The 16,951-nt window shown below is 39.7% G+C and overlaps 1 protein-coding gene and 1 pseudogene across 1 annotated transcript in view; one reads left to right on the top strand and one right to left on the bottom strand.

Moving 5' to 3' along the window:
- The window catches only part of Ppil4 (peptidylprolyl isomerase like 4), a 31,678-nt gene extending 17,075 nt beyond the window's left edge, over window positions 1-14,603 (top strand). The window contains exons 11-13 of the mRNA XM_041680428.1: window positions 1,152-1,248; window positions 4,783-4,930; window positions 13,141-14,603. Coding sequence (XP_041536362.1) covers window positions 1,152-1,248; window positions 4,783-4,930; window positions 13,141-13,392 — 497 coding nt within the window. The 3' untranslated portion in view covers window positions 13,393-14,603. The remainder of the gene's footprint in view (window positions 1-1,151; window positions 1,249-4,782; window positions 4,931-13,140) is intronic.
- On the bottom strand, window positions 321-502 carry LOC121466640 (annotated as a pseudogene).
- Window positions 14,604-16,951: the final 2,348 nt, after the last annotated feature.

The raw sequence follows: 16,951 nt of genomic DNA, 5'->3' as shown, positions 1-16,951 counted from the left end.
GTAGAGTTGACAGCTGGAAGGCCCACTGGAATCTGTGATCTCTGCAGGAAGAAATGACTTGGTTCATGGTCCTGTGCTCTCCCTGTTTCTGTGACTCCTTCCCTGCTGTTGAAATACATGATTGTGCTCTTATGAGTGCTTTGTGAAAATGAATTGATTTTTTTTATTAAGGTCTATAAAAATCCAGATAAATATCTGGTCTCTGTCAAGAACTTTCTTCTTCCCATTGTTTCTTCACAACGGCCTTCACCTCACCAGAAGCCATGTGCCTCACTCTTTGTCTTCCCGTTTAAAAATCAAATTCATTTTCAGTCCACTACTTAGAGGGCATATACTTCTCTCTGTTCCACAAAGAGAACTTTTTAGTTCACAATTAGATCGTAATGCCGAAGAGTCAGCTTCTTTTGTGGCTGAAGGAGAAACCTGTCCCATCTTGGCTCACCAGTCTCACCAGAATGAGTTTTGACTTGCTCTTGATAAAAGTGATGGCGGAAAGCAGCATGGTGTCTGTCCCTGTACTCTTCCAGAGTGGCCTTTTGTTTGTGTTTTTTACATATTATAATTACAGTATTATGTGGGGAAATTACAATCTATTTAGGATTAGTGTTAGCTGCTGACTTAGTGACTCTGATCGACAGTGTAGCATTTCAGTTGGGTGTTGTAATACTCATATGTGTCAGTAGATGGCAGCATTTGGCTACCAAGAAAGTTGAACATAGCCTTTCAACTACACTGACAGCAGAGACAGGTTTGCTATCGTTCTTTTGTCCTTCACTTTTTCTGCTTCCCAATGTGTGCCTTTGTGAGTTATAAACTTGCTGGTGAATGAGGAATACTGAGAATTCAAGAACAATTGCAGTGGGTTTTTGATCCTACTGCACGTACTGGCTTTGTGGGAGCCTAGGCAGTTTGAATGCTCACCTTATGAGACCTGGATAGAGGTGGGCAGTCCTTGGGCTTCCCACAGGTCAGGGAACCCTGATTGCTCTTCGAGCAGATGAGGGAGGGGGACTTGATCAGGGGAGGGGGAGGGAAATGGGAAGCGGTTGTGGGGACGAGGCAGAAATCCTTAATAAATAAATAAATTTAAAAAAAAAAACTTGCTGGTGTTTCATTATGTGATACTAATTCTTTTTCTTCTTAATAAATAGGTGGGAAATATACCAAGAGTGATTTCAAGGAGTATGAAAAGGAACAGGATAAACCATCTAATTTGGTTTTGAAAGAAAAAGTAAAGCCCAAACAGGAGTATCCTTTTCAAGAGTCGTATGCACATCCATCCACTGTATGAATCATTTGTGAAGGAACAGTTTGCTGTTATAGCTTTTCAGTGTCTCCCATAGACTTTGCTTTTTATTATACTTTGTATTATGGAGAAAGTTAGGTTTGAAAGAAACCTTAGGTCTAAATAGTTTACCTCCTACTCTTATATTAAATACTTTCCTATGTATCCAATGCTCTTCAGGTAAATTTTTATTTTTGTATTTGCTAATGTTTTGTGTTATTCATTCTCTTATATTTAATTTCCTTATCTTGATAACAAAATCTTATGGTTCTCTGTCACATAATTAGATTGCTTTTTTTTCTGCATAATACATTGTCATTTGTTTAACGCTTCTTCCTGTTCAGTGCAATAGTTGACATTTACAGGATTAAGAACAACAAATCTATTGACTTGACCATAGAATTCGGATTCTTCCAAGTTTTAAGTTGAGACAAGTAAAAAGCAGTGAAACATACTGTTTGTATTATGTCATTTTTATTTGTTTGACAGATTTTCCCATTATAAACCTATCACTCCACACTTTGCAAAGGTCATTTCTTTGGCAGTCATGTCTGGTAAATGGTATCTTTGTTTCCTCATTTCTGTTGATGGAAAGAAGTTCTCTTTTCCTGTGTTACGCAGGCATGTCTTCTCCAAGTATTCATAAAGGAGAGATGAGTATCAGGTTGGCCTTTAAATTTTCACACTTTAAAATGTGTTGCTGTCTGTAGTGCACAAAGCATTGTGATGTGTTAGAGTCTGAAGGGGGCAGACAACATCAACCTAAGAAGCTTCTCAGGCAGCCAGACCAACGAGCTGAGGTTGATCCTAAAGAAAGGATATTAGAAGGCATGTTATTGAAGCTCAGGATCATAAAAGGCATAGATGAATATGTGCAGATGTTATTCTCACATCTGTGAAGGTAAGTTTAGTCTAACCACTAAGAAGGGGAGTGTATAGGACCATAAAGGAAGTGTAGCTGCACAGCATAAAGCAGAGATGTTTACCATGGAGTTTGTTCTGACTGTAAGGAAGTCAATGTATTATTTAAAGTTTGTAGGCCCAAAATGTTTTAATGAGTGTTAGTCATCCACTCTACTTATTGGGCTTACTGCACCCCTTCATACTACTTCCTTTACCCACCATCTAGAAAGCTTAGAGGGTGGAGTGCATGCGTGAAGTCCAGTTACTTAAGATGGGGTATTATTAGACTTGTGACTTAGTAAGAACCTCATCTTAAAAATATAAAGTTTATATCTTCCCTAGTACAAGCATATATACTCTTTTTTTATACACACCCAGTCCCCATATACAAGTGAAACAAAATCTTAATAAGTTTTGTGGGTGTTTTTTGGGTGTTTTTTTGTTTTTCTGACAGTGCTAGGGATTCCACCCAGGACCTTGCACATATGAGGCAATTGCTCTACCCCTGAGCTGCATCCTAACTAACAGTATTCTGGAAGTGCTGTTCTCTATTTCTTTATTCTGTGTGATTCTAAAATTGCTAGTTATGAACCATAAATTCTACAGCTTATTGTTGAATTATGACCTTTAGTTTGAAGAACACTGAAATAATCAGGCATAGTATAAAAGAGGAAAGAAATTGTAGGTAATAAAGTAATAATGGGACTGATGGTCCGTCCATCTCTGGCCATCTTGTGGAAAGCTAGAAGGGATATCATTAACTTTTTGATCTTATGTGTATATGGTATATGCATAGGGGAAACCTAAGCAGTGCCACTATGAAGACAAACATTAAAAAAATACAGACAGTAGACTCTGGTCCTTAAAGGACATGTCTGTGTTGACTCTAGTCCCCGATACAACTAAAATAGCACTCGTGTGTTAGGCTTCCTCATGTTCCTCACAGTTCAGAGCTCAGCCTTCAGAGCACATTGTAGAAATTGATATTATTTTTACATGAGGTTTATTGCTTTCTCCTAGTTTATTTTTTGAGACAGGGTCTCACTATGTAGCTGTCTTAGAGCTCACTATATAGACCAGGCTGGCCTTGAACTCTCCTGCCTCTGCCTCCCAAGTGCTGAGATTAAAGGCATGTACCACCATGCCCAATTTATGCTTTCTTTTATTCTAAGGCTTTTTTTTATTACATTAGAGAAATTGCATATTTTGACTTAAAACATTACTGCTACTGCTGCTGCTGTTGCTACTACTATTGTTATTATATTGTGTGCTAGGATCAAACCCAGAGCTTTCTGCATGATACCAAGCATGCTACCATAGAGCTACACTCTTGGGTCCAATTAAAATTTAAGTAACATTTTATATAAATTTAGAAAAGATTTGTTCTGTCACATACACAAATGGCACTTTTTGTTTTTTTCCTTTCCAAGCCTTTATCTTTCATAAAGATTGATGAAATTAAAATCACTGTATTGTGTATGTAAGGAACTACTCTTTCCCTAGGCAGGGTCTTACTTTGTAAAAGCCCAGGCTCGTCTCAGACTAATTTTTTTTTTTTTACTTCAGCTTTTTGAGTAGCTGGGATTACAAGTAGTAATATTTATGAAGTTTTTAAAAAAAGTTGTTTTTAAAAATTATGTGTTTTTTTTGTGTGTGTGTCTATGGATAGGTATGTGCATGTGTGAATATGGGTACCTGAAGAGCCAGAAGAAGGTGCCAGATCTCTGGAGCCGGAGTTACAGGCAGTTGTAATCCAGTTGACATGGGTGCTGGGAACAGAACACAGGTCCTCTGGAAGAGCAGCTAGTACTCTTAACTGCTGAGCCATCCCTCCTGTCTATGTCATTTTGTTTGCTTGTTTGTTTTGAGACAGGGTCTCACTGTGTAGCTCTGGCTGGCCTGGAATTTGCTACATATGCAGACTCACAGAAATCTGCCTGCTTTGTCTCCTGGGATGAACTATAAAGTAGTTGACTTAAGCTTTTTCACTTTTAATTTACATATAGGCCTTCCTAGCCTTAAAAGAAATATTAGTAACTCCTTTTATATTATATCATACTATGATGCTAAAATGTATTTTATTATATTATTAAATATTATTCCCATTTTCTGATAATTAAAAATGGCTCTAATATATATATCTGTGTTCATGTAACTTAGTTTTAATTGCTATAAATTCTTAAAAGAATTTCCTCGTTGTCACTGTTTATTGCTAACTTCCTGACTGTCTTGAGAAGAGTTGTGCAATGCATCTTCTATCTGTAGAGTGCCTCTGGCTTTGGGGTTCGTAATACCTTCAGTTTTTCTAGCTGATGTCATGCCTCATTTTCTAAATTAAGTTTTTTCCTTATTGACAAATACATTTTTATTCCACTTATAATTTTTGCCTGGTGGTTATTAGCTGTCTGATGCCGGGATTCCTCTCATTTCTCTTGATCGTAATGAAGACTGTATTACTTGCTTTCTAAATGTATTCTGTGCTTTCAGGTATTTTTTGTTTTCAGTTATATTTAGTTTTATGGCCTCCCTTGTTTACCATATTTCTTATATTTTGCTTCCATTATTTATCCTGTTTGTCCTTAATTAAATGTAAGTGCAAAATATGATCTTATACTAGATGAGCAGGCAGAAGACTCAAAGTCAAGTCACTCACACACCAGTAAAAAACACAAAAAGAAAACCCGTCACTGCTCTGAAGAAAAGGAAGATGAAGAATATATGCCAATCAAAAATCCTAATCAGGTATTTCTAACGTTCAGGCTTAAATATGAAGAAATTGATATTTTTCCTTTTGTACAGTACATCTTGGTGGTGTAATTTGAACTGTTCCTTCTCTGAGCTATAGAATGGGCACACAGGATTATGCGCCTTAATTTTAAAAAATGTATCCTACAGGGTATAAATACTGTTTTCAGAATTTATTATGTATTTCTACATTTTAACCAAGAGTGATCTCCTTACCTACGGATACTTACTTTCATAAAAAAAATATGGCTATGCTGAAAAATTGTTTCTCAATTGCTAACTTAATTTGTCAACACTTTTTAAAAGGTTTGTTGTTATTACTTAATTTATGCATGCCTGTTAAATACATGATCTTGCCATTGGAGGTCAGAAGAGAGAATAGGATCCCCTGGAGCTGGAGTTACAGGCAGTTAGGAGCCAATGTTTTGTGTGTGGTAGGAGCCAAACATGGGTCCTTTGGAAAGAGCAGTAAATGTTCTTCAGTGTTGCACCATCTATCAACCCCTTAGCACTTTAAAAACTTTAAGTTATGTGTATGTCTGTGTCTATGTCTGTTTGTATATAGTGTATGTCCATGGGGTATGCATGCAGGGAAGCCAGAGGAGGACACTTAGTGTCCTGTTTTATCACCGTCCATCCTATTCCCTTGAGACAGGATCTTACTAAACCTGGCAGCCAGCGAGCCCCAGCGGTCGTCCTTTCTGTTCTCCATAGCACTGTAATTTCAGGCTTGTGATCTTGTCCAGCTTTTTATGTAGTTCTAGAAATTTGAACATGGTTCTTTATGCTTGTATAGTCAGCACTCCTATCTGAGGCACAGTCTCTGCAGTTCCTTAATCTTCGTATAACTCTTCTTACATGCATATATTTTTTTCTTTTTTAAAAAAGATTTATTTATTTATTATGTATATTGTTATGATAAAAGTAAAACGGCACAGATCCCCAAGTGGCTGCAGCGGGCAGCAGGTCCCGAGACCACCCAGGGTCACGAAGGCAGCCAGATCCCAAGCAGGGAGCCCCCTAGTGGCCATTAGGGCCAATGGGTCCTAGGCAGGGTGAGAGACCTCGGCAGGGCAGCCAGTTCCATGAGAAACCACTTTCCCGGGTGTGTGAGAGACAGTCTGATAGGCACTCCTTGCAGAGTGAGGTTAGATATTTATTTAGTGGGTTATGGAAGGGAAGGGGGGAAGTGGGATGAGCAAAGAAACAGAGGAGGGGGAAGGGGGGAAGGAGGGAAGGAGATGGGGTGGGGGTAGTGAGCCACTGCAGCAGCTGCCTCCTCAGGAGAGAGACAGGAAGGAGCTCAGGACTGCAAGTGAAAAGAAGATGCCCTGCTGGACAGGGAGGGAGTGGGCAGATCTTGTCTCTTAAAGGGACAGGACAGACCGTTACATATATACTGTTCTATCTGCATGTATCCTTGCAGGCCAGAAGAGGGCACCAGGTCTCATTACAGATGGCTGTGAGCCACCATGTGGTTGCTGGGAATTGAACTCAGGACCTCTGGAAGAGCAGCCAGTGCTCTTAACCGCTGAGCCATCTTTCCGGCCCCCACGTGTATATATTTTCTGTTGTGAATATTCCCTCCACTCCTTTCCCATTAGTCCCCTTGTCTAATGCCTAGACAATTTCATATATTATATATACATATATATGTGTATATATATGACTGTATAAAATATAAAGCCACAAATGAGAGAAAACTTACACAATTTATCTTTCTGAGACTAAATCTGCTGAATATGATTTTCTGGTTGCATCCATTTACTACCTAGGACATCATACTTTATGGCTGAAAAAAGTTTTTATTGTGGATATTCACATTTTCCCTATCAATTCCTCTGTTGTTAGACACTTAGTTGTGCCCATAACTTAGCTATTGTGAATGCTGCTACAATAAATGTTGATGGCCAGCATGTATTTATGAGCAGCACTGCTAGTAGGTTTGAAGATTCCTTTGGTTGTTTTATTGACAGGGTCTCCTGTAATCAAGGTTGGCCTTGAACTTGATATATAGCCAGAGCTGTCCTTGAATTCCTGATCCTGCTGCCTTCACCTTCCAATTGGCAGGATGACAGGTGTGAGCTCTTATGCTTGGCTAGCCCTTGAAGTTTATGTCCTGTCTATGTTATAGGTGTAAAATAAAAATAGCAATCATTAATTAAACATCACCCCATTTCCTAACAGTGGTAATGAAAAGAAATCACTTCTAGTCTATTTTGGTTCTTTGTTAAATGGAAAAAAAAGCCATTCCATCCTAGCTTGTGCTTTTATTTTACCTCATGTTAGTCGTTTCAGACAATCCTGGTGAATGAGAGAGATTTCAACAGACTAAAGTGCGGAGGCAGGGAACACAGGAGCATGAAAATGTAAAGCGAGAGACACAGGTGGAGAGATGGGATAGGGTAAGCAGAGCTAAGTTCTTGCTGTTAGGAGAGCTAAGAGTGACATTTCTACACTGCTTGCCCTTGGTGTGACAATTAACTTTGAGTCACAGTTTCCTTCTTTGAGAAAGGAGATAATCCTTCACAGACAGATTGTTACAATGAGCGTGGACAGGTGTGTGCAAACGTTTCCTATATCTGGCTAATCTCATTTCTTCCGCTAGTACTGTCAAGGTACTGCTTTACAGTCACTTACATAGTTTTCCCTGTGTCTAGGTCATTAGCTTGGTTCCTGTTTCAGGTAGTTTGTCTCATTTTCTATATCATGTTAATGGATTGTGCAATATATATATATATATATATACACACACACACACACTCACATATATTTATTTATATTTGATTTATAGTTTTGTTTTATGGCTTGCTTTGTTTAGAGACAGGATTTCACTGGGTAGCCCTAGCTTGCCTAGAACTCATTATGTAGACCAGACTGGCTTCAAATTCACCTGTCTTTGCTTCTTCCTCCCAAGAGCTGAGACGAAACGGAACGGTTAGTAGTTTTTAAAACAGTAAGATTCAAAAGTAAAATTTAACTGGACGCTTTTGTGGTGCACATCTACTGTTGTGCTTGGGAGACTGAGGCAGGAAGGCTCAGGGAGAGTTTGAAGCCAGACAGAGCTACATAGTGAGGCTCTGAGTTTTGTTTTTTGTTTTTTTTAAAAGGAAAAATTACAGAACTTAGGGCACATACAAAGTGTGACTTGAATCCCATGCCATCCCTCCCCCCCTTGTTTTGTCTTATAATGAATATGTGTTTATTGTTGGTCATCATTTGGTAGTGTTTTCTCTCTGTGTGTAGAAGGATGTTAGCATGAATGTTTACGCACACTTGGCTGTGTAAGCTTTCTACCTTATTTCTCTCTCTGCAGTTGGTATTGCCATTCGCCTAGACTGGCTAGCTGGAGGGGCTCCCAAAATCCTGCTGTTTCCTCAACCCCAATGCTAGAGTTACAGAGTTGTATTTCACACCTGGCTTTTGTGTGAGTGCTGGAAATAGGAATACAGGTCTTCAGTATCCCTCTAGAGCTAAAAATATTTTAGTAAATATATATTTGATAAATATTCCTAAACAGCATACATTCCTACCCCTCAGTGTCATCTAACAGAAGCATAATCTCTCTCCTTTTTATAGCCTGTTAACTTTTTAAATTTTGTCATCACTCATATCCTGTTACAGATTTTATTTTATTTTTGGTTTTTCAAGACAGGGTTTCTATGTATAGACAGCTGTCCTGAAACTCACTCTATAGACCAGACTGTCCTTGAACTCAGAGATCTGCCTGCCTCCACCTCCCAACTGCTAGGATTAAATGTGCACAGCACCACCCGGCTCCTGCTGTAGATTTTAAACTATATCTGTCCATTTTTTCAAATGTTCCTTACATGCATAAATAAAGATAAAAGCAATAAAGTCATTTTTTTTCCTCTCTCCTCTTCCCCTCCCCACCCCCCGAGACAAGGTTTCTCTGTAGCTTTTGGAGCCTATCCTGGAACTCACTCTGTAGACCAGGCTGACCTTGAACTCACAGAGATCACCTGTCTCTGCTGGGATTAAAGGTGTGTGCAACCACTGCCCAACATAAACTCATTTTTTTGTTCTTAAAATGTGAGGAAAGCTCTTTTATCCCCATTTCACAATGAAGAAACTGTAAAGGAAGAAGCTTGTTACTGACCTGTAGTTATAGTAAGCAGTGGAGCGATAGTTTAGATCAGATTTACATTCCTAAGTAGTCTACTGCTGGCTTTTTTTTAACCAGGAACATATTCTCAGTCTTCTTTTGTTAATTCTCTTGTTATTCTAGTAGAATTGGCCCATAGTCCAGTATCCATGCCATCTAATCAGAGAATCTACTCCCCCTTAAAAATTATTGTTTGTCTGTGTGTGTGCATGTTAGTACATGTATGCATGTTAGGGTATGTGCTCTGGAGACTAACGGAGGATGTCAGATTTTGTAGTAAGGAGGTCGCTTGTTTGTCCTGTCCGCCCAGAACTGAAATAATCAGAACACAGAAACCATATTAATTAAATCGCTGCTTTTAACTCCTCCTCCTTTCTCCCAGAATTCTGTATAGTTTTTCCCGCTAGCTCTGTTTCCTTATAGCTCTGCTATAGGCTCAAAGCAGTTCCTTTATTTCCTAGTGGTAATCACAGCATATAGAGGGGAATCCCACATCAAGGTTTCCTGCTTTATCACTTTCCAGCTTATTCCTTTATGTCAGGGCTTCTTACCAGACCTGCAGCTAGACTGGCAGCCAACAAATTCAAGCAATCCTTCCACACAGTGCTGGACTTACAGGCCATTCCCACTCAGTCATCTCCATAGTGTACCTCTTTCTCTTAATTTCTGCTTAGTCTAGATCACCCCAGTCTTTTAAAATAACCATTGTAGTACATTCCTATGAATGTTTAACATGTTTTCTATGAAAACCTTTGAAGCCCTTATCGCTTTTAGCTACAGGTGTTCAAACCTGTATTTAGATATCTTCAGTGAATCCAGGCCCAAGATAAACATTTGAGATAATCAGAGTTTTAAAGAAATGAGAAGACTGATTATTTTTAAGGCCATCGTCTCCTCTGTTTTAGGAATCTTTTTATCCTACTTTGGGGGGAGCTATTTTAAATTTTGTGTTTATGTTTTTGTGCTTATATTTGTGTGCAAGTATATATCTGTGGTGTGTGGGGGGGGCAGAGGTTCAAGTTAAGTGTCTTTCTCTGTTCTTCATATTATTTTCTTTGAGACAGCATCTCTTCCTGAACTCAGAGCTCAGAGATTGTCTAAACTCTCTGACCAGGAAGCTCCAGGGCTCTGTTGGTCACAATTCCAACAGTGCTAGGGTTACAGGCACATGTCATCTTGTCTAAGTTTTCACATGGGAGATTGGATCTGAACCAGGCACTTGTATGCAGGTGCTTTATGACTGAGCTATCTCCCTAGTCAGCTTTCTGTTTACTTAAAACTTTATAGTGGCAATCTTTTTCTTTTGGCATGCGGTAAAAAGGAAGAAGTGCTGTTAGCAGCTTTAAAAGAATTTTAAGGGCTGAGGAGATGGCTCAACAAGTAAAAAGCATTTGCCATGCAAATCTAATGACCTGAGTTCAGTTCCTGGAACTCCTTTAAAAAGAAAGAAGGAGGAAAAAAAATCGCTTGCTCTGGTGCCACACATTTATCCTCCCTGCACTCCTGTGTTGACATGGAAAGCAGAAACAGGAAAGTCTCCCAGAAGCTCGAGGACCGGTGTGGGACCATCCTACTCCAGCCTAGCATGTGGAAAGAAAGAACCAACTGCTGGGAGCTGTCCTCTGACACGCACACAAGCCCTTTAAGTTTAAAAATAATTAAATGTGTTTGTAACTATCAAAGGGTTAGATTCTGAATTATCATTTTCTAACCTTTTCCCCATTAAGTACATTAAAGTAAGTTTTGGGGGTTTTATATTTTGATTTGACAATATACCTATATTAATTTCTTTTCTTTGTAAGAAAGCTCAACATTGGTATTTTCTATTGTAGTCTGGGAGACATAATTACTCACAGGAACTTCAGTAGGTTAGGTTGTAGGTGTAGCAGATGTTGCTGTGTGCTGTTGTTGGCTGACAGAGTCCAGTTTCCTAAGGGTGCTCTCACTTGTTTCTGCAAACTGTTCAGTTCAGAAACTCATCTGCTTAATTTTCACCTTATACCTTAATTCCATAAGTGGCTTTGTGTTGTTGAAGTTTGGGTTTTACTGGGTTACAGGAAACTGAGTAGTATTTAGCTGCAGCTTGCCTGTTGGGTAGTCAAAGTGGTTCTCAGTTCTCCAAATATCCATCTTTTGGGGGTGTGAACTGGAGACTGAACTCAGGGCTATGGCTTGCTCAGTAAGCGCTTGAATATATCTCCCCTGTGCCTCCAGCCCAGGCAGACCCATTTTTGCTGTCTTTACAACAATAGATTCTTTCTTTTTTTTTTTTTAAAAACAGGTGCTCTTAACTGCTGTCTCTCCAGCCCAAATTGGTCTCTTAGTCATTTCTTTCTTTTTTTTAAATTTATTTATTTATTATTTATACAGTGTTCTGTCTACATGCCAGAAGAGGGAACCAGATCGAATTACAGATGGGTGTGAGCCACCATATGATTGCTGGGAATTGAACTTAGGACCTCTGGAAGAGCAGCCAGTACTCCCAACCTCTGAGTCATCTCTACAGCCCAATAGATTGTTTCTTAATTCACTTTTAAGGATAGGAAAGTAAGATATTTTCTTTTTGGAAAGACAGGAGATCTCACTATGTAGTTTTGACTGGCCTGGAGCCATGTATACTAGGCTGGCCTCAAACTCATATAGAGATCCACGTGTCTCTGCCTCCTCACAGGGCTGGGGTTAAAGGCATGTGCCATCATGTCTGACATATTAAGTAAGAGGTTTTTTTTTTTTAAACAAATATTTTTTGTTTTTTAAGTTATTTATTATTATGTGCATTGATGTTTTGCCATGGTTGTCCAGTCAGAGTTACAGACAGTTGTGAGCTGTCTTATGGGTGCTGAGAAATGAACTCAGGTCCTCTGGAAGACAAATAAGTTCCCTTAAGCCATTTTTCCAGCCCCCTTCAGTAAGAGTTTTAACACATCATGTACCAGCCTAGTTTGAACATGTAAAATGTATTTGAAGACATAAAGAGATGACATTAGAGAACACTTTAAAATTAACCAGCGGTAGGGGACTAATAGAATGTGTGCCCAGTAATTAAAAAAAAAATGAGGCAAGTGTGGTAACATAACATAGGCCTGTAATTCCAGCTCCTTAGGAGGCTGGGACAAGGAGATCAGGAGTCCAAGGCTTACCTGGATTACAGAGTGAGTTCAAGGCCAGCCTCTTGGGGGCTTTGGTGTTGTCCACACCAACATTTGTAGTGTCTATTTTCCTTTCATTTTAGCTTGACTGGCTTAGCTGTGTTATTTGAGTGACATCTTGTAGAATTGTTAGGGGAACTTCAGTCGTTTCACTGCAGCTCAGTGATGGGACCACATTTTGGGGAAGTGGAGAGTGAGAAAGTGGAATAGGATTGTGTGTGATGAGAGCATTGAGTGTTGCTCTAGGACTGGGGATACCGTGCAACATTTACCTGGCATGTGTGAAGGCCTGCGTTTGTGCCTCTGATACCATTAAAACAAGGCCTGTTCAGAGTTTGCTGGGCTGCGTCAGTTCCTTATGTTTAGATCTGATCCCTCAGCTCAACTGAAATAGATGTAAAAAACTTTTTTTTTTAAGATTGTTCTTAAAAAAAAAAAAAGGTTAACTTTTCTGAATTATTTGTGTTTATATAGTTTTGAGATTCTAGTATTAGGAGTAGTACACACTGAAGCCGTGAGGGCAGGTGGCTGAGAGAAGCTGGGACTAAAGAAGTGTGAATTCAGTACCAGCGTGGGCCACATAGCATGAACCTGCCTATGAAAAAAATGAAAATGAATTTGAAAGCTGGAGTGATGACTCAGCAGTGAAGAGCATTGGCTGCTCTTCCAGAGAATGCTGGTTCAATTTCCAGTACCACATGGTGCTTACAGATGACTGTGACTGTAACTCTAGTTCCAGGAGATCCAACACTCGTACACAGACATCCAGACAGACAAAACACCTACGCACAGAAAATAAAAATAAAGTGAATTTTAAAAAATGGATTTGAATTGTTGCAATGACTTGCTAATGGCTTCGTGGCTTTATGAATTGATAGTGTTCATAGATGATCATTTTACTGACCAACTTTAAAACCGCATTTCTTTGACAGGATATCTACAGGGAAATGGGCTTTGGCCATTATGAAGATGAAGAAAGCTGTTGGGAGAAACAGAAAAGTGAAAAGAGAGACCGACGTCAGAACCGCAGTCGTAGCCGATCTCGAGAAAGGGATGGTCACTATAGTAACAGCCACAAACCCAAGTACCAGACAGATCCTTATGAAAGGGAAAGGAGTAGAAAGAGAGACCGAAGCAGAAGTCCAAAAAAATCCAAAGACAAAGAAAGATCTAAGTACAGATGAGAGGGGAAGAAGAGGAAGCGAGTGGCTAGGAGGTCTGCTCCTGCCTGGTTTGGAGCTCTCGCAGACGCTCAGAGTTCCTGCTGGCACAGCTAACTCTGCCTGCCTCCATGTTGATGGTGCATCCCTCCAGGTTAATACTGAGGGTGTGGGGCACTGGAAGAGAGTGGACATTTTCTGTGTATACTTTTTATACAAATTTTATTGTTGTGCATACATGTTATTGTTCATATTTAACATCTTTCATATTTTCAGCCTTTTTTAAATGAAGCATTTCATACCATAGAAGTCCATAGAGTTGTATATAATACATAAAACATAGTAAATTGTATACCCGACCGCAGTGTAAGAGGGTCGCTTGCTATGGAAGTTTCATGTCCTTTCTTCCTCCAGATTTTATCATTCTGAGTTGTGTTTACCTTGCTGTTAATTTCATATGGTTTGAAATTTTATAAAAATGACACAATATATGTTTACTTTTGTGACTTTTCTTAAGAGTTGATTCATTTTTATTATTACATAGTTGTAATGGATAGGGGCAGTTGATCTGTTGATGGGCCTTTGTTGCTTCATTGCTGTACATAGTCTTGACCACCAATAGAAGAGGCTTAGTTATTTAAGAAGTTGGCTTCCTGGCTAGGAAGATGGCTCAGCTTGCCCTGTGCTTGCTTCACAAGCATAGGACTGAGTTCCGATCCTCAGGACCACATAACCAGGCTGACAGTGCGTGCTTCTGTCCCAGCGCTGGAGAGGCAGGAGCAGGTGAAGCTCCAGGGCTAATGAGAAACCTTGTCTCAAAAACTGTGATGGAGGAGAGTGATTGAGGAAGACACCTGACTGACCTCTCGCCTCCACGTACCTGCACACAATTGTGTATGCACATACACCCGAGATGAAGAAACAGAGCCATCCTGGAGAGACAGCTGTAAGTGTTGCTCACACAGATGATTCTAAAGCGTGGTCTGGAAGAATGAGCAAGAGAAGAGCTGGAAACAGAATTCACCTACTGACAGCTGAGACTTGATTTAATAGCTCTGGAATATTGAGATGCTAAAAATTTATACACAAGCGTTTCAGGGCAAAATGTCCTTTGTTGCAAATTTTGGGAAGCTGTTTTATTTTCCCTACACATCTGGCAGTAATGTTATGTGCTTATGGAGGTGTAGTGTGTGTTATGTATTCATATCTGGGATGAGTAAATTTATTTACAAGCATCAGCTCACTTTTTTTTCTTCTGGCCAGAGTCTGCTCTCGGGGATTTTGAAATCTGTTCCATTATTATTAGCTGTAGCTTGCACTCTCTGCAGTTCTTCTCAGACATTTCTTTTTTTCATCTAGTAAAAAACATACAGCCTTTGACCCAAATCTCCTTTATCCCTTGTCTTAGTGTTCTGTTACTGTTACCACAGCAACTCTTATAAAGGAAGGCATTTAATTGGGGCTGGCTAACAGTTGAGGTTTAGTTCATCATTACCGTGATGGGAAGCATGGCGGCATGGAGGGAGACGTGCTGGAGAAGGAACTGAGAGTTCTACATCTGAATCAGCAGGCAGCAGGAAGAGAGAGGGCCACACTTCATCTGAGACCTTAAAGCCCGCCCCCAGTGTCATACTCCTCCACCAAGGCCACATTTCCTAAGAATGTCGCTTCTTATTGGCCTATGGAGGCCATTGTTATTCAAGCCACATTCATCTGACAATCATTTCATTCTCGAATTCTACTTTTATAGACTTTCCTCCCATAAAAATGAGATCACATAGAATTTATCTTTCTGAGCCTGGCTTATATCACTCAGTATTAATGTCTTCCCAGTTCATCCATGCTGTTACAAGTGACAGTTTCGTTCCTAAAGGATAAACAGAATTGGCCTGTTGTGTATTTATGACATATTTTCTCAGTATGTTATATTGTTAGCCAATAGATCTATTCTATGTCTGAGCTGTTGTAACTAATATGGCAGTGAACTAGGACCACATACAGCCTTTCAGCATACCAATTGAAAGTTGTTAGATTGCTGGATCATAATAGTACTATCCTCAAAGTTTTCCCCAACTCAAATATCTCTACTGTTTTCCATAGTGGCTATAATAATTTACATTCCCAAAGATAATATACAAGAATTTCCTTTTGAGAAGCTGTGGTTTTCACCAGGTGATTTCTTTCTTTTATTATTATATTTTTTTTGTCGTTTTTGTTTTTTGAGACAGGGTTTCTTTGTGCAACAACCCTAGTTGTCCTGGAACTAGCTATGTAGACCAGGCTGGCCTCAAACTCACAGAGTTCTGCCTGCTTCTGCCTTTGCCTTCCGAGTGCTAGGATTAAAGGCGTGCACCACCACTGCCCAACTGATTATTATTTTTAAATGATTTTATGTGCATTGGTGTTTTGCCTGCATATATGTTTGTGTGAGGATGTTGGATCCTGTGGAAGTGGAGGTACAGACAGTTGGTTGCCATGTGGGGGCTGGGAGTTGAACTGAGGTCCTCTGGAAGAACAGCCTGCTCTTAGCTGCTGAACCATGTCTTCAGCAACCCCCCCCCTTTTTTTTTTTTAGTTTATGGAGACAGGATCATTTGTATCCCAGCCCGGCCTTGAACTCACGGTGTAGCTGAGAATGACTGAATTTCCGATCCTCCTGCCCCAACCTCCAGAGAGCTGGGATTATAAACGTGTACCACCGTGCCTATTTTGTGTGGCACTGAGGACTGAACCTTCGTGTGTGCTAGGCAAGCTCTCTACCAACTGAGCTCCATTCCCAGCGACTTCAGGTGATGTTTGTTTTTGAGAGAGTCACTTTGTAGCTTTGGCTGAACTGGAGCTCACTATGTAGCCCAGGCCTATCTCTGCCTTCTGAGACTCACCAGGTGGTTTTGAATTAATTGTGACTTCTAATCATAGCATTTGTGAACTACCGTGACTATCAGATACAGGGCGGGCTTGGATCTGTGTTACTACTGCTTGTATAGATAGCTAAAGCGGCCATGTTTCCCGTATCGACTTGGCTTCTGTAGGTTTTAGGTGAACTCTTAACATGTTTTCCTTTCACGTTGGCATTGAACTGAAGGCATTGTGCAGGCTGAGAACCTACTGCTTTTTGCACTAGGTGAACCAGTCTTCAGTGATATTGTCCATTGATTTTTGCAAGGAAAAAAAGATTGAGCAGCAAGTAGATTTTGTGTTAAAATAGTTACTTTGTACCCAAAATTGCTCATTAATATAACTTCACTTTAAGCTTTTAATTTAATCTTTTACTAGTTGAATTTTCAAATATTCTGGCTAGAACTTTAATAGTTCTCTAGTGGCCGAGTGAAAACCTTCGTGTTGTTTCAGCCATTGTACAAATTCCTTTAATAAATTGCATTTCGGTTAGTGGAAATTTAATCTCAACTTTGACATTTTATACCCTTGAAGGTTGAGTCACAAAGAATGCATAACAGATAGTAAAATCGAAATCTCAGAAGCTTTACCTTTCAGTGGGTGTTGCTAGGAGACCATGTTTTGATGGGAAATTTGAGAGAAGCTTGTGTTTCCTGTTAGATGAGCATGTGGAGATCCCCTTCAT

This window comes from Microtus oregoni, unplaced genomic scaffold, assembly GCF_018167655.1.
Source record: "Microtus oregoni isolate MIOR12 unplaced genomic scaffold, Mior012 000033F_ref0000390, whole genome shotgun sequence".
In the NCBI taxonomy this organism is placed as follows: Eukaryota; Metazoa; Chordata; class Mammalia; order Rodentia; family Cricetidae; genus Microtus; species Microtus oregoni.
The sequence above is the reverse complement of the archived record's forward strand: the minus strand, read 5'-3'. Positions and strand labels throughout refer to the sequence as shown.